This window comes from Prinia subflava, chromosome 2, assembly GCF_021018805.1.
Source record: "Prinia subflava isolate CZ2003 ecotype Zambia chromosome 2, Cam_Psub_1.2, whole genome shotgun sequence".
Lineage (NCBI taxonomy): Eukaryota > Metazoa > Chordata > Aves > Passeriformes > Cisticolidae > Prinia > Prinia subflava.
Window position 1 is genome coordinate 100,000,723 of NC_086248.1, and position 18,447 is coordinate 100,019,169.

The following is an 18,447-nucleotide window of genomic DNA, read 5'->3' on the forward strand; positions in this document are numbered from 1 at the left end:
TTATTTTTTTATTTGAAGTTTTAATCAATGTTTTTACCTTTGTCGAGTAGCCATTCATCAACTACTCGACCAAGTCGATATGGAATTCGCTGTCTAGCAATCGCCAGGCGCTCGTTATCATTGTTTCCTTTAAAGTTTAAAGAGACATTTCATTGGTTAAAATCTGTAAGGTCAAAGGTTAAAAGTTAATACTTAAAGCTTGAGCTATACAGTTGCCACATGATTTTTTGAAATTTGGAATTTTAAAAAGTGCTACCTAGAACATTTCATGGTTCAGACTTTTCATTCATTCATTTATTTTATTTTAGCAAACAAAATTATTCCTATGTTAATTGAAAATTAGAAATCTGCATTTGAGCTAGGTTATTAAACTTATGTTATAGACAGACCCAAAAAACAAATTTAAACATCATCGAATGGCTTTACAAAAAAATGATAGTTGACCTCAGGGTTTTGTCTTTTTTGATGTTTCTTATTAACTAGTTAAACATGTTCAGGTGAAACAGGTTTAAGTTTTCAAAAGACATCCAACCTCTCACTCCAAGTTAGTCATTTAAAGAAGGACACAACTCTTAATCACCATCTAAGGCACACTTACTTCTTCTGTCTAATAATAGTCCTGCTGTAACTTATTCCTAAGCAGAAAAAATACACATTTCTTTGCTTCATTTAAATAAAATCCAGAGACTCAAATACATGGTACAGAATAGACCAGGGCATTCACAGTTTTTACATTCTTGTAGGACTCCTTGACAATGTCTTGAAGGAACACCAAGGCTTTGACAAAAGTGACTTGCTGAAAGGTAGCCTGGTTCTGAAACACGGAAGTGCTTTAAAATTTAGCAAGAGGCCATCTGTGGTGGGGTTTCACAGATTAGGAACTAACCAAAACCCAGCAATGCAAAGGACAAACTTGTCATATCTGCCAACTGTATCTATTCTCAGCCAGTGGAGAGATCTCTGACTTCTTTAACTAAAACAGTGAGATAAAGCTGGTACTGTCAGAAATATAGCAGATGAGGAATGATTAGCGAAACACTTTAAATATATTTGTAATTACAGTTTTTTGTGTTTGAGTGATATAGTTGTGATCCCTAGGAATACCACTTAGAAAGCTGCTTAGGAGAATGGCAAACCAAAATATTTCCTTCAGTATATAGGCTTTTGGTGGCAGCAGAGTTTTAGACCAACAATATCTTTTTCTTTCTTTGCATTGGTTAATATTACTAAAGAATCTAAGAGTAAAAAGCAGTCATTCATAAATCATGTCCAAATACAAAGTCAATCTTATTGGTTCGAATATGCATATTTTCTTTGATTTCAAAACCCACCAAACCAACCAAGAAACCAAGTCCTATATCTGCAGAGGAAATGTAGGCACACACTGCAGTAAGCCCACACAGTGCTCAGAAAGGTATGTTCTTGAGCTAGAAGGATCCCACTGTCAAACAGAAGTGTTACCCCAGTTCAGGAGATCAGCGTTCCAGTTTGTCACAAAATTACAAGCCATAACAGGTTTGCAGGGAATAATCAGTACAAGAACACCCCAAAAGTGCAAATGAAACCATGATGGTTTTATGCAGATATTTATTCTGCAGTGCTGAGAACGGCTACTTTCCATGTTTCATGCATTCCTCACTTGTTTAGCATGCCAGAACCTGATCTGTTTGCTTTTGAGGAGATGGCCTTTTCCTGTTTGTTCCCTTTCCAATATCAAATCATAAAATGGTTTGAGTTGGAAGGGACATTTGAGGATCATCTATTCCCACCCCTCTGCTATGAGTAAAGACACCTTTCACTAGATCAGGTTGCTCACAGCACATTTGACCTGACCTTGATCCCTTCCAGTGATGGGGCATCCACAACTTCTTTGGACAACCACAGAAGGTGGTTCCACAACTTCTCCGAGTAAATATACTATGTGAACATCTAAGGGTATGTCATATTAAAAAGTACATGAACATATATGTATATATATAAAATATATACATTTTGTTTCTGTGCATGTTCTCATGCATACATGTTCTCTGTTCTCAGCATTTAGATATATTTTTCATAAAACAACTGAAATTTAACATCAAACATTTTACTGAACCTTTCCCTTTTGTACTTCTCAATGAAAGTGAAAATTTAGAATTAAACACATTGCAACACAACTACTGTGATTATGTGAGAATACAGAATTAATTCTTTTTCCTGTTATGATCTTTAAAATTGCTTCTCTTCATCCTAGCCTCCTTTTCTTACAGCAAACTTCCAGTGACTAAATGGAAATTTGAGAAGTACCAGAAGAAATTCCATAAGAAATGTCATGTGACCAACACAGGAACGAGGGGGGAAAAAAAAGTATGATCCTACATGTTTCTGTTCTGGAATTGTATCTTCCATCAAAATATGTGTGTGTATATGTATCCCGAAACCAATGAGGTAATAATTTATATTTTCTGTCAGTCAGTTATTTTTAACACATTTAGCTTTTCAATAAGATGTTTCGACAATTTTTATTGAGGCTTTATCATTTGAGTCATTGAGTAAGTGAGAGAACATCCTATTTCTATAACGTTTCCTTAACTTAAAGTAAATGAATCATGAGTTTTAGTTAGTGTGGCATACTTTTTTTTTTTCGTTACCTATATTTAAAAAAAAATGGGGGAGTGGGTGAAATTCTATGTGATTTATAAGAAAGGCTAAGTTGTTCAGAAGAGGTCTGTGGGCATAAGGAATGCATTAACATAATGGAAATAAGTCTCATGGATACAGATCATCATTCACTCATCAACTTCACGCATGGTTACTCACTGGATGCCTTTCATGAACAAATGCTCTCTAGATCCCAAAAGAACCAGGCAGTTATTGCAAAGTGTTCGCAGCTGCCCATACTGGAAGGCGTTAAAGGGTGTTGTTTTTTCACTCAGTAGGTGTCAGTCAGGAACATGTGGTACCAGGACCCCCTCGCAGCCACCACACTGTATCCCTAGAGCTATTGCAACTCTCTGCTGTAATTCCATGACTAACACAGGATCTATCCTAGGCAAGGTCCATCTCACTGCTCTGCAGCTGCTCCAGAACATCTCTATGGTGATCCTGCAAACTCCTCTGTGAACTAGTAGCATACATTTAATCTTGGCCAGCTTACACATTTCTTTGAATTATTTCATTAAAACATACAATATGTATGTGTTTTGAGACTATTATAATGTGATTCTATCAATAAATTATGTTTTATACTAGCTGCAGCAGTCCTGCACCACTGGGAGCAAAATTCAAATGAAAAGCAAGGAAATAACAATTTGATTTGTAAAGGTCACACAAAAAAATAATTGCTGATTACATTAGCCCATTCCTCATCAGAGGAAAAGTGCACTGTGAAATACATCTCAATTTGACACTACTACATTAGCTTAAATTCTTCTAGTATATAATATAAATGGAAAGGCTAGGGGGAAATGGTGTGGAACTTATCTGGATTTAGTTTCAAGGAGAACACATGGATTTAGTAATGATGAAACCAGTAGACACATAACAACTACATGAAAAAAATTATACGTAGAATTGAAAATAACAGAAATTCCATTAAAAGCAACAAAAGTCCTATTTACTACATAATGAAAAACACACATAGTTTCAATAACTGTTTTTTCCCAAACAGCTGGTTTGGGTCATACACTCAGCTACAATGAATCTGGATGGACCCAGTAAAACTGGGTATGCATTTCCCTCACCATATAATCTCATCCTCTGTGGAGAAATCATAAATACCACAGATTGTTTTCCCCAGTAGTATTCAGTTCATGTTTCTCTACCTTCCTTTATTTATGCTTGTTTGCACCAATATGGCGAACCACAAGGAACTTCTTCAGTAAAAACACTTCCAAGAAGGTTAATAAATTTTTCCATACTCTAAATAAACCTGTGGCTTTGAGATTTTATTCTGATATGCATCTGAAAGATTAAGTGCTCTGGCAGGCATCCTTTCAATCGTAATTCATAAAAACCTCCCTGATGTGTCTAAACTTTAATTGTAGACAGCTATGTGACTATCTAGCATTACTCTTCCAGGTTATATGGCCAAGATTTCTTTGATTAAAAAAGCTGGGTGGAAATGATTCACTCAGGATGTGTACCATGACATTGTCTAACCTGATTGAATTCTAGATGGCTTCATTCTTCTGCCAAATAGACAATATTTTGTCACAACAGAGTGTTAATTCCATACTGACAGAAAGGCTTCAAGGGAATAACAATAATTCCAAAGAATCAAGGTAAGCAGAGAAGAGCAGCAAAGGTCAAATCTTTGAGTCAGAGTTAAATCTTGTGTCACAACTGAGAAGAAGCAGTCCAAAAAAACTTTAATCATACCTTTATATCTATAGGTCAGCTGGGACAAACCAACTATGTGAACTTCACTAATATGTATTTTATCCCTCCTGATTTATTATATTGTCAGGGCTGGAGTGTAATTCTATTTTGTGCTCTGAAATAAAGGTGTCAGTTATTGATGTGAAATAGCAGCATCCTTGAAAGGGAATAAGTAAGAAGGTTGAAAATCGTGAGTCTGTGAAGAGCAACCTAGACTAGAGAATATTTTCTTTGAAATGAACTTTTTAACAGAATACAAATTCACATTGTTAGTCCCAGTGATCTGTTAGGGAAATAAATAACAAAATGATGAAACCAAGGTCTAGCTCCATTTATAAACAACCCTCTCTCCCTAGTTTTGCTCATCATGATCTTGACACCGCTCTTTCTGAATCATGACTCCCCTGACATCTGCAAGAGGAAGACAGAGACCCACATCATTCCTCTAGATGTAGTTAAGGATGAAATCTGACTGAAATGTCAGTTGCATGGCATGAGAGGAAGCCACAGCAGCTCTGGGTGGGATATGGGGGCAAAGAGTCCACAGTTTCACATGGCCAGGAAATTAAATCACTATCTCAGTAATGGTCCCTACTAAAGTTCTTTCCTGTCACCTATTTCCATTATTGTGCACACATTCTTGAGACTGGGTTGTATGGGGTAGAGAAGAGGTCCATGTTCACCTCAAGAAGTCACTGTGTTAGTGGGGGACACTGCTCTGGCCTGTATTTTTGCCAAGTGCCTACAGACTTGTCCAGCCAGTGTTTGATCCAGGAGTGAGCTCTGGATGGATCAGATGAAGGTGGATGTCCTTTTCTGTTGCTGAAAGATGTCAGCTCTACTTGTGACAGTGTGTGGGGAGAGACACAGGAGGATGCAGTAGTCAGTCTTGAAGATGTGGTATGAGGAGTTACATACCCAGAAGGCTGATTTGGGCCTCCCCCAGTGCTTGGAGGGAAGGTATACACAGAGCTGCAGAATATGAACATTTTGAACAAACCCTACCATCAGCTCAGTGAGAAGATAAAAACGCAAAGAAACCCTTAAGTTAGAGAAAGAACCTGTAGTAAATAAATAAGAGTGCAGCTCTTCAATGTCTACCTTCTCAAGAAAATTTAACCTATAAAGAGAGAAACCACCAAGAAGTACAACTCCTTCAAACTTCGAAGTGTCAAGCCTGGCAAGTACATACTAAATGACCATAATATAATACGACCCTTTACACCCTACAGGAACTCCCAAATTCCTTATAATGAATATTAATGAATATAAAAGAGACTATTTGCCCACAGAATGACTGATAGCAGTCTTCACGGCAGAGTAAAATCTCTCACTATGGGCTTATAACTCCTTTAAAAACAAAGCAAAGCTTTAAGAATACAATTACAACATCTATTGAAACATGTCCATTTATCCTACAGACTGTACCAAAACATCTAATATTCACCTGTAAGCTCCTTATTTCATGCTTGCCTGTTAAACAAAGCAAATAATATTTTTACAACTTTCTACAGGATTAAACTGTGAACTCTCATTAGTCTCTCAGGGGGAGTTGAACCTTCACTTCAAATCAACTACTTTCTGCCCTGTTTTGTTTTTGATTATTTTTCACTGGATTAATTAATAACTAAATGAAGAGTGTGCTCTTCTTGACTCTCACTTCCTCACTATAATGCACTATCTGTCTCAGTTTGTGCAGTGCTGGATGGCTTATTTTGAGAAATTGGTATACTATATCAAAAACAAGCAAGAGAAGATGAAAAGCAACAAGAAGCAGATAAGAAAACATAAGACTTGTCTGATAAATTAAAGGTCATATTTTGTTATCTGGAGTTTTACAAAGATCCTTTGTAATGTCTGTGTGGTACTGAAGTAGCTAATATTATAGGGATGCTGCTAAAATAGGCAGGAAAATTGATAGAAGTCATTGAAGAAGGATGAATTAAATATGGTACCATGCCCCACATTACCCCAAGAGTGACATTTTGTAGTTCTCCAAGGTAAAAGGACTCTGAACTGTTTCCAAATCATAATGTCACAGCATTTAAGGTTACCTTTTCTATATAAATTTAACCAGTAGTTGACTGTAAGCAGTTTCTTATTCAATAGATTTTCAACAAGTGGAAAATGAAGAATGTTTCAAGCCTATTGCATTGAAAATTAGCTTGATCTGAGACAGCAGCTACTGAGGGTATTCTACTGACTTTTGCCCAAGTAGCAATCTGGATGATCTTCATTTCATGCTAGAAAAGAGGTGCTATATAGAATGTCTCTTGACAGAAACAATACATTATAAAAATGAACAATGGCAAATGGGAAACACTGTGCTCAGCTCTCATTTTAAATTCCCACTGGGCTGTAAGTCCATGAATATCCAGCATTCAGGTAGAAGCCATCAATAAGAAAGGACTCTTTAACTGTGTGGTAAGTCTCTTAATTAAGTTTAATCACCACATAAGTTCCAAGATCAGAATAAGGACAAACTGTCAAAAGGTCCATGCTCATATCCTTGCATTTTAATGTAGTCAGTCAGTGAAAGGCTTTGGAAAAATCTATTTTTCCCACAAGTTATTTGTGGACAATTTGCAACATGAAAAGTTACCTGAAACAATTGGAAAAAGCTTCTGGAGTTAAATCCTGCTCTTGGTTATGTGGTTGATAAGAGAAAAAGGAGTATTGGTCTTCAGTTGTGATCTCCAAATCTGCTGCAATTGGACTGCTTTAGCAGACTGTTCAGGGGCAGTGCAGGGTGCAGATAAAGTCATGCTCATTACCTGACCAGATTCATAAACACTGTAAAAAATCCAAACCACTCAGCATCAACCTTCATCAACAGCACACAAACTAACTTCACTGCAGCTGTAAATTTTAAAAAAGTCAATTTCACGTTATTTCACAAAACATGATGATGGTGGAGTTAACCCCAATGTCACAAAGTCCTGGGACATACAGGTGCTTTGTCACACTTGCTGCACCTGCCCAGGCTTTATCATCTTGTTCTCCTAGGGACAAGCATAATTACACACAAGCCAACAGGAACGAAACAGAGGTCATTATTTGGACCAGATTTTGCCAAGCAGAAAAAACAAATGTGTCCATATGGACAGAAAATGGCATTTAAGAGATAAAAATCTGTTCTGTGTCAGCAGTGCAGGAGAAAAAAAAAGAAAAAAAAAAGAAAAAAGAAAAAAGAAAAAAGAAAAAAAAAAGAAAAAAGAAAAAAAAACCCACAAAAAAACCCCAAAAACAAAACAACAACAACAAAAAAAAAAAACCACAAAAAAACCCACCCAAACAAAACCCACCAAAAAAACCAAAACCAAACCAAACAAAAAATCCCAACAAAACCCTAGCCCTTGGCCAAAACAAGCTCTAGACTCAGTTCTGTCTAAAAGTGGCATTTCAATTTGTATATTTAAGCCTTGCAGACATTTTACTATAAAAGAATAATCTATTTCAAATGGAAAGGTTTAAACTTGCACATATTGGGGGGGTTTAATGCTTTTGGCAAGACAGAGAAACAGAAACTGTAAATAATAGAAGCAGATGCTCACTGAGATAAAAGCAGAGTAGTGCTTTAGGACTGCAGAACTATAACAAGAAGACCACCATGGAAAACTGTAAGGGCTGTCAGTAGACTCCCAGTAGAGGTTTAATTTTATGTGTTAAAAATTGAAATAATCTGATTTGCTATTTATAATATCTTTTAAAAAAGCAATAAAAATTCTCCTGTAACCTAAGATATGTTGCATACCATTTTAACTTTTTATAAAATGAAGTTCATTTTCTAATAATCTGCAAGACATTTCCAGTTAGCTAAGGTTTTTTCTCTTGTGGTTGATTGTGTTTTATATCTTTTTTTTTGCGTGTGTTGTACAGCCCAGAATACTAAGAATTGTTGTGAAACATTTGATTTTGTTTTGAGATGGCAATTTTGAAGAGAATTGAGAAGTTCTGTGTTCAGAAACTCTGAATTTCTGTATTCAAAACTCCTCTCTATTTTCCTTCTTGAATGGTTTAGGAAGTTCTCAAGGGAGGGAAAGTCTGGTTACACATCTATCACTCTCCTAATAGCTCTGCTTTGTGACTTCTCACATTCTCTGTTCAAAAATAGGACAAAGACCCACTGCTGAGTAAAGACCCAGTGTGTGGAATAGGCAGGAGAAGGAATGTCAGTGTTGGCAAAAACCACATCCACGGAGAGTCCAAAGGCAGCCGGTGTAGGCACAAACCACATCTGTGGAAAGTCCATTTCAGTGCACCCTATTCTTCAACAATCCATAAAGACACACTGAGCATCGAGCACGGAAGCAGTTCTCTGGTGCTTTCCTAAATCATGGCCTGAAGACCTCGTTGAGCAGATCTCTCCTGGGATGTTTTCAGATGACCGATGGTGTCAAGGTAGCTTTGGGCCTCCAGAAGAGAAAGCCAGTGACTCCAAAGCCAGTCCTAACATGTGGATCCTGCACCAGCTAAACCAGGACATCCCTATGCTTTAAGCTCTTGCCCAGGACACAACTTTCATATAAAGAACTGCTCTGTTTTAAAAGCTGATGAGGCCACATTTTGGATGGGCAGTGCAAAGCTGGCAGCTAACGTTCACGTAGATCTAAATTTATTGCCTGATTTTCAGAGCAAATCTGAGCTGAAACACGAGAATGAAGAAACAATCAATATTGAACTATTTATGCATATATGAATTTTCAAGAAAATAGGTAATCACTATTGAACTGTCAATATGTTTAATTTTTCATTTTGTTTTACAAAATTCATTGGCTGATGCAATACTCACAGTGTAGATCTGACTTCTACTTTGAAACACTTATGAAATGGTAAATGGGAAAAAGATCAACTTTAGCAAGAAAATAGCTCTGCTAGCACAATTTACACATCTACTTTTTCTCAGGGAACCACTTGACCTTTTAAAAACATCCTGAAACCCACCATGTTGAAATTAAATAAGGCTATTATCATCTTTCCAGCTTTATGAACTCTTGTAGCTTCTCTAACTCAAAGCACTAATGCATTATTAAATATAATGGAATAGGCTATTTAAATTATTTTTATTTCTAAATGATGGTACTGAGCAAGGTGAAATATTAAATAAGTATCTAATTCAAAGCAAATAATTCGCTAACAGCTAAAATGGGCAGATGACTTACTAATAAAAGATTAATACATTCCAGTTTAATAAGCATATTTGAAGACAAAATTCAGGCCTCTGAGCAAGAAGGACTATATCAGTCCATCAATCTACTGTCCATCATTGCCCATGAAAATACTGGCATGGACTCAAGAGATTAGATTGGAAAAGAAAGCTGTCTCCTGCCCGTGCTTTTATTCGTATGTTCACAGATTTGCCATTGCTTCTAAAGCTGAACACTAAAACTTAGAAACAAAGTTTCACCTCGGAGGCTGAAGTATATTCAATTAACACTAAAATATGTCTAACTGCCAGGGTGGATTGTTGATTGTTACCACCAATAAAGTACAAGGCTAAAACAGGATTCTGACAAGGACTGGAGTAACATCCCATTTTGTTTTCTGAACAGAACACCCATGGAGCTCACATCCACAGAGCTATGACAGATACAGGCAGCAGATTATTTTTGACACACTCCTGCAGCATGGCTCATCTCTCCAGCTCAGCTGGAAAAGCTGCATGCAGGCTTACTCCGTGGAATGCTCTTTAACTAAAGTCAGCTACTGCAAAAATTACATGCAACAAACTGTGAGCTATCAGATAGAATGGATAAGCAAGCAGTTAACTAAGAATCATTCCTTACAGGAATTTATCAGGATTTATGGATGTATAAATATACAGGGCTGGGAAAGAGAAAGCTAAACAATGTATCAGGATTTAAACAATATTTCCAGTATTCTCTTTCTGCTCTTTTGCAAGCACATTCTCAGTTTGATAGGACTGACAATAGGACTGATGTATTTAAGGCATCGCATAGCTGTTGATGTTGATAGCACAGTAATGTTTCAGGCTATAGAAATGATACCTGGAAACTTTTTTTTTCCTACTCTGACTTTAATTCCTGGAAAGTTATTACTATATCTGCATTATGAACACAGTAGTACCATAGCATTATTCTTGTATTGATAATATACTCCTAAGACATAGGTCTAATGTCAACTGCACATCAAAGGATGTGGCTGTTGACCTACTAAAACAGGTATTCAGCCATGAAACTATTCTTTGGTTAATTTATCACCTATAACCAGCTCAGTCAGGACTTCCAGGAAAACACCTTCTCCTGATGTGATGACCCACCATGAGGTAAATCTCTCAGAAGTGAATACCAAGGCTCATTGTTGGAATTCTGTGCTCATTTTTCCATGAATTTTTAGCTCTGGTTACAGCTTTTTAGGAACAGCTAAAGAGCACTGTAAACATCTACTGTTTTTTCCCCCTGAAAGCACTTAGACTGTAAGCAAGTCACTGCATAGTTTTCTTTTTGACAGAATAAATCACTTAAGACTGTGCCTGTCTGTGGATCTCATTACACACACACACACCAATTTGTTTTCTTCTATAGAACCACAGACCCTGGGTACAGACTTTGATACCTGCTCCAGAGCTTGTTTCAAAGTGCTGCAAAAGGTGGTAATTCTTAATTCTTAATGCTTTAGCCTTTTGTGCCCACAAAGCCATTTCCATAAACTCCTTTTTCACAGCCTCACTTCTTAGGCTTGTTAGATCCTGTAATTAAATTCAGATCTTGATAAAATGTGTGGCACAGTTGTCATTACTTGATCACAGAAGGTATAACACCTTTCAGCTAAATACGGCAAGGTGGCACAATGGAAGGAGGAAGAAAATTACAAATGAGTAGTAATGCTTCATACAGAGCAACCTGGAAGACGAGACCTCCCCACAAGTGTCTTCTTGGAATTCTATTTCTCCAGGACACTGTCTACATTGCCATAAGCTTTTTAGAGGCAGTAGAGAACCCCAGTTGTTGGGGGTGTTCCAATCAATGAGTGCCCCTCACTGAGAACCTTCAGTTGTGTGCAATACTGAGCTTGTTACCTCAGGCTCACTAATGAAAAATTAACTACATTCACTGCTCACCACTTGGAGGAAGAACATCCACTAACTTTGAGATTGAAAATGAGATGCATGGCTGTAATGTGCAGGCTCCCCAAAGTCACTGCCACACTGTCCTCTGCAGTGCTGCTCTTCTCTGATTGTAATTTGGCTCTTAAAGGATGATTTTTACATGCAGGATACCCATGAGTACCAGAGAACTTAATAAAAGGGAAGCAGGAATGCTGAAACTGAGTCTGAAACCTCTCTGCCCAAATCCTTGATGTGTACCATATCCTACCACAGCTTTCTGGAGCTGATAGTGCAGCCATAACTGAGTTTGTAGTTTAGTTCAGACAAAATCCTCACTTGAATTTACGTGAGAGAAGCTCCAGAACTGGGACCCTAAAGTGAGCTGCTAAAGAATCCTTTGGTTGAAAATTGCTATGAGGCAATTGCTGTGCTCTGGGAGTGTACTTTCAAGATTTAGCCCTGTATCCAGCTACAGTCATATTTTTAGCACCATTTGTTCTTTTGCAAAGGGCATATTTATTATTCTCTCCCTATTGTGTAAACTGTAATTTAAAAATTTTAAACCTCTCCTCTATTAATGTCCATCAGATCTGTAAAATAGGAAAATCAAAATTGTCTTTATATATACTTAACCTTGATGATAGTGTGTTTCATTCATTTTTTAATGCCCACTAAACCAAATGCTGCACCAGAAAAACCATTTAACTACTTAGAAATAGTTCACTGTGGAAAATAAACCATTCACATCTCAATTAAACCAATTTGTAAAAGCATAATTTCACTGCCTTTAATTCAGTTAACTTCTGCATGTAAGAGGCTGAATTTAGGATGCCCTTTACAACATCTCATGCTTCTAACACACTGAGGGATATTCAATTTCTGCTTCAAATTTATTTGAAATGCAGTATACTACACAGTCTACCCCTTGTGAAGCTCATAAGAGTTCTAGGTTATATAAATCATACAATGTTTTCTTTTTTGACAGGTAGGATAGGCTGAAAAATACCCCCTATCCTCTGGCTTAGCTATACCTTGCTAGGGTCAAGGCAGCTTTTTGAACACTCCTGGAACACTTTGAACTTAATTGTATATGCATGATATAATACAATAGTAGAATTTGTTGCAACTAGAGTACCATTAATCTCAAATGCAAAGTATTAAAGAAAAAAAATGACAGTGTGGATGCTGCAGTTGCAAGGTGATGTTTGTTTGTTTGTTTATTTGTTTTTACCAACAGGGCTTAAGACTGAAGAAATCTAATCACATCACAAGATGAAGAGATGGGTGTACACCTTCTTTCCCACTTTCACAGGGCACAAAGGGGAGAAAAAGTCTAAAGAATGTGCATGCTCATTTGTTCCAGACAGCAATGATTTGTGTCCTTCTGGATACCTGCTTAATGCAGTTCGCTCTCTGGAAAATATATCTAGGACAGAGCAAGTTGCTGTTTTCCCAGCTGCAGTATGAATTATAGTGACTATTTCTGAATTAGTTAGTTTAATGGAAGTTCTTATCCTGCAGACATAAAGTACTATACTGCTGTCACACCTCATGCCACCAGTAAAATATATTGGGGACACATGCACGAATGTGCCCAAATAAAAAAATACCTCATCTTCTGAGAGCACCTAAACCACAATAGCACTGCAGAGAAATTAATTTTGTTTTCCATATGATAGATTGTCTGGTTGGAAGGCTCAACACCACATTGATTTGTTCCGTCCTGAGAAAGGCTCCCACTGCAGACTGACTCCAGGCTTGCCCCAGAGGATAATGGAGATAGAGTGCATTGTAGAAGAAGCACACAGCGCTGCGTTCTGCTCTTGCATGCTCAGCCAGCCACTGGGAGATTCAGTGGGAGCCTTAGAGCAGATCCATGTGTATGCTCATCCAGTGAGGCTTCTCAGGAAAGGGGCACTGTAACAAACATATCAACTTAAGAGTTACACGGAAATCATTTCGCAAATTATTGGTTTGGCTCAGCGAGTGACACATTATATAAAGTCCTGCTTAATGAGATAGTTACAAACCCATTGGGGGCTGGGAGGAAAGAGAAACAAAGGAATCTGTTCAAATCTCTGCACTGACAGTGCGGTCCTGCCCCTGGGAAAGAAAAGAATGACAAATTTCTTTTAAATCATTGATGCCATCAGAGATACCATTCCTTATTGTTAAGGAAACTATACAGATAAAATTCCTTGGGGAAGAGTTTGAGTAAATTGTTCTCTTCTTAACCAACAAGATGTTAATCCTCCATTTCTAATTCACCCTACTAGATTAGGTAAGTATGATGCTGCAGGTTAGAGAGAACCTATGTCAAGACAAATACTAGTTCATAAAAGAACCTCTAAGTATTGGCAATATTTCGTCTTGTGTGATCTAACTTTTGGGACTTGTTAATAGATAAGGGCTTTCCTGAAGGGGTGAAAGGGACCAGCTGTGACAGATTTGCCAGGTCTCATTCTCAGGTCTGTTTTCATTCCCATTTTATTCCTCTAACTTGAATCCCTGGAGGTTCTTGTCTCCAGAAATTCCATTTCCATATCACCCTATGCCTAATTATGGTAAGTAGGTATTGGCCCGTCCTCTGCCAAAAGACATGAAAAGAGCACATATCTATGTCTTTCAGTATTTTAAAAACGTTTTTCTGAATCACTGCTCATTTGACATTTTCTTTCTCCTTCCATTGTGCCACCTTGCCGTATTTAGCTGAAAGGTGTTATACCTTCTGTGATCAAGTAATGACAACTGTGCCACACATTTTATCAAGATCTGAATTTAATTACAGGATCTAACAAGCCTAAGAAAGGATGAGCCTTTGTATTTCACCGGGATATCCAAGATGAAAAATAAAGGGAGAAAAAAAATCTGTCTGCAGACTCAAAGAAGCATTATTATATAGCATTATCTGACAGAAAGACCTGATAAGCTGTCAAATTAAAAAGCTGATTTGGGAAATTTTACTGAAACCACTTTTTAAAAAGAGATTTACTGTTGTGCTTTGTTTGGGTATCACCTAGTTTCTTTATTTAAAGACAGCAGCGGGATAGAACAATTTCATAATCGCTCAAAGGGCAGCAGTGTTTAAAAAAAAGAAAAGATAATTCCTTCACTTTGGGGAAGCTGCAACAGAGGCTCACCCAAAGAGAATGGGAAAATAAACTTCCATTTTTGTTAACATCGATCTTTCACATCGACAATAAAATTATACAGAAATTGAGACCTGGGCTCATGCTGACAAATACATTTAATCGTAACCAAAGAGCAGTCAGAGCTGTATGAAATGAGAAAAACATGCAAGAAATCAGTTGTGCAATTACAAATGAAAGGTAGCACACTGGCCTAGTTACATCCATCACTTAACTCCTGGTTTGTGTCTCAGTAACTTAGATGAATTTTTCATTTGTTTTGATTCCTGTTCCTTCCAGAATAGTTTCTTCCATCTTTACTCTGGAGAACTTACTGAATTGAGTTTTAAATAACTCCTTGTCTTATTTTTAGTTCTCCATGCCATTATTTTACACTCTGGTATAATGTCTTCTTTTATTCATATTATAACTGGACTTAATAACATGCATATAGGTAGCTATCAGCTTCCTACAGTAGGAAATCCTCACTGAGGATTTTGTCCAGACAAAACGAACAAAAACTAACACAATTTTATCTTTGCTTTGGCTAAGTATTGGAGACATCATAGAAAAGTTAATTGTAGGAAACAATTTTTTTGATTGAGTGATCAGGACTTGACTTAAATTAATATGAGGACAACTAAAAATAAGCCTGTAAATCAGATTCTTGATTTAAAAAGAACAAAATTTGATAAGATGGAGGAAGTCAGATTATGCAATCAGTATAAGGGGCTAGATTCAGCCAGGAATGACACTTGGAAATTCTATAAAGTATTAAAATAATTTTATATATATATATATATATATACACATATTTGAGTTTGCATCTGCAAGGTTAAAATATACACTATCTGTGTACCCTGCACTTTCACAGGTTACGTTACAGGAGGTTAAAACTCCCGACTTGCTCAGAAAAGAAAGCAGTGCCTCTCAGAACTAGATAAATACTCAAAAAAATTTGCCAGAACTTAAGCCCAAACAGCCTCCCAAAGAAAGTAAACTCCATTCAAAACCCAGAGATTGTAAAGTGCTATAGACAATAAGAGATCACAGAGTCAGGAAGAATTACTTTATAGGGAGGCTGATGGTGATCCAAAGGAGCAGACTGAGTATACCATCAGGATTGTGTCTAAGGTAGATCTCCAAAACTCAGCAAGAAACAATGTACATATTCTTACTGAACTCCCATGGCCAGAAAGTGAGAAAGATTATCTCTATCCCAGAGTTTAAAAATTAAAAGCCAGGAGTTTTTAAATCCAGCTATCCAATGAGGCATGTTATTTCTGGTAGTAGAAAACAGATAATGCAATAGTTTACATGAGAAGAATTTAAAAACTACCCAGTTGAAGTATTTAGTCTGACCTTAGCCATACATGCTGCTTTAGAACAAATTTTAAAAGAAATAATTAAAGACATGAAAGCAATTGGAAAATGAGATAAAATGCAAAACGTTAACAAATCATGTTAGGCTAGTTTAACTACTGTATTCAACAAGCCAACAAATTTTCTAGATGAAGGAAATGATTTTGACATGATGTCATGTAGAAAATCATGGATTAACTGTGGAAAAAATACAGGAGTATAAAAATGTTATGGCAAAAAGCTGGATAAAAAAAAAAAAAAAAAAAAAAACCAAAAAACCACAACAAACTCAAAGGATAGCATTTAACAAAGGTTTTTTCTCTCCTCCTTACTCTGTCTCATGTAGAGACTGATCTCCTGCTGCTGCAGCTATTGACAGGTTCTGAATTCAAGGACTGCTTGTCTTACATCACACTTGAGGCTCCCATCTTCCCAGGATGCATCTCCTTCCAGGAACCAGCACTGGAGTTCTCCCCTCTCTGCAACTCCCACTTCATTTGGTGTCTTCTTTAGCTTCTTGGTGAATCATTCTCACAGACGATAAGCAGTCCTTGCTCGTCACATTCAGACCTGCCAATGTGTCAACTGTACCATATTCTGGCCCTTATGTTCCCTGCTATATAACTATATTTGAAAAATAAAAGCTTCAAGAAATAGGAGGTGGGTCAGATGTACCAAAGCTCTCCTTGTATTTTGGGGAACTGATGCCATCTAGTTGAATGAGTGGAAGACCTACGTGTGTTTTAGTAATGGAAACGTGATGAGCTCAATGCTGAGTTCTTTGTTAACACGAGAAACATCACAGTGAATTCCCAAACTGCATTAGACTGTGCTGTAGGAGCTGCCACAGAAGCCACTGCAGATATGACTGCAAGGAAAAACAATGGTTTTCTCTACCTCGGTGGAACTCTCAAGAAAGTACCTGAGCCGAGTTCCACAATAATATGAGCTGCAGATATCAGTCAAGAGGAACAGAGTCCCTCTGAATGAACAGAAGTGACACCAAAGCTTATACTATAAAGAGCAGGTCACACACTTAAGATGTGGCACCAGTTACACCACTTCTTGCCCTAAATTGGGATAGTCTGATAGAGAATTCGTGAGGAAAGACATTCAACAGGCAGTCAGCTGCAGAATGACATAGGGCTTTCCAGTTCTGAAGCATGAAAAGGAAAATTAAAGTTTTTAAAATGCAGAATTAATATCTGCATTACTGTTTTCATATATCCTTGAGGTTCTAGTGTTCTCACTACTGTCCATTTTCAAACACACATGCAGTTGAAAACAAAATTCAAAACAAAAAAATCCCTTGAAGAAAGGTTATTATGATGAGCAGAGAAATGAGAAAACTATTCTGAAAAAGACATGTAAGAACAAAATGGGATGAACTGGAAAGTGCTTGGACTGAAAGCAAAAGAAAATTTCTTAAGAGTAGGATGTTTCTTCTAAGTTAACCTCTAAGAGAAACAATTTATGCAAAGAAGCAGACTTGATCCAGTATATTTTAATTTCTAATTTCTTAAGCTCTTCTATCACTGACCTTACTTTTAAATACACATGGAAAAAATAAAATGAAATAGGAATGGGAAAAAAGCCATCCAAACCTAATCCTTTACAGGGAAAGTGGGCTATTGATTTAAATATAGTTCCATTAATATTTTCTTTAGTATTCTAAACATTCTCAGAAGTTGGGTTTTTTTGACTGATAATGAAAATAATCCATGAGCTGTGTACAACATTAAATGTTTGTCTTGAGCCAGTGTAATCAATTAAAAATATTTTCCATGAAAATTCAGATTGTCTCACCCATGTGCATTATCTTTCATGGATCAACTTTACTTTTACTGGTATGACACATATCCAGCAGAGTCAGTTGGTTTTTTAACTCTGGGATAAGAAAGAAAAAATGCTTTGTTTGATTGAAATGTTTAAGCTAATTAAGATTTTGCAAAATCTCTCATTCTAGAAAAAAATGCAAATAAATTGCATAAAACAAATAATTTCTGAATTTCAAAAATGTAAAAATTTGAGATTATTAAATGCTTTTATTTCAAAATATCTCTATAGATTTTTATACCTTTCATTTTTTTCCATTTTATTTTTTCATTGTCTGTCAAAGGAAGCACTTTTTAAAAAATTCTTCATTCACTAATAATTTTTTTCTGTAGTAATCTTGAATTTGTCTCTCTTACAGCCTGTACGCATGGTTTCAAACTTTTATATTAAAAAAAAAATGTTACTCAATATATAACAAGGTTTAAATGATCATACTTCCATTGAAAATCAATTTATTTACTTCTTTGATTTTCATTAGGTGGGAATCTGTGACCCTGTTCTCCGTAAGATAGAGTCTGATCCATCAAAGAACTTGACCTTTACCACCAAGGCTGTGTAAATTTTTCTTAAATGTTTTTACATGGAACTTCATCAAAGACTTTTTGCAAATCAAAAATCCCAAGTATATTAACTCATTCATATTTATACCCCATTATCTCCTACGAAAGCAGAGTAGGTTTAACTGTAACTGGT

At 36.6% G+C, this 18,447-nt stretch overlaps 1 protein-coding gene across 3 annotated transcripts in view; it reads right to left on the bottom strand.

Moving 5' to 3' along the window:
- The window catches only part of NRXN1 (neurexin 1), a 460,909-nt gene that overhangs the window by 96,632 nt on the left and 345,830 nt on the right, over positions 1 to 18,447 (bottom strand). For all 3 annotated transcript variants that reach the window (XM_063391213.1, XM_063391212.1, XM_063391211.1), the window contains one exon: positions 38 to 127. In XM_063391213.1, coding sequence (XP_063247283.1) covers positions 38 to 127 — 90 coding nt within the window. The remainder of the gene's footprint in view (positions 1 to 37; positions 128 to 18,447) is intronic.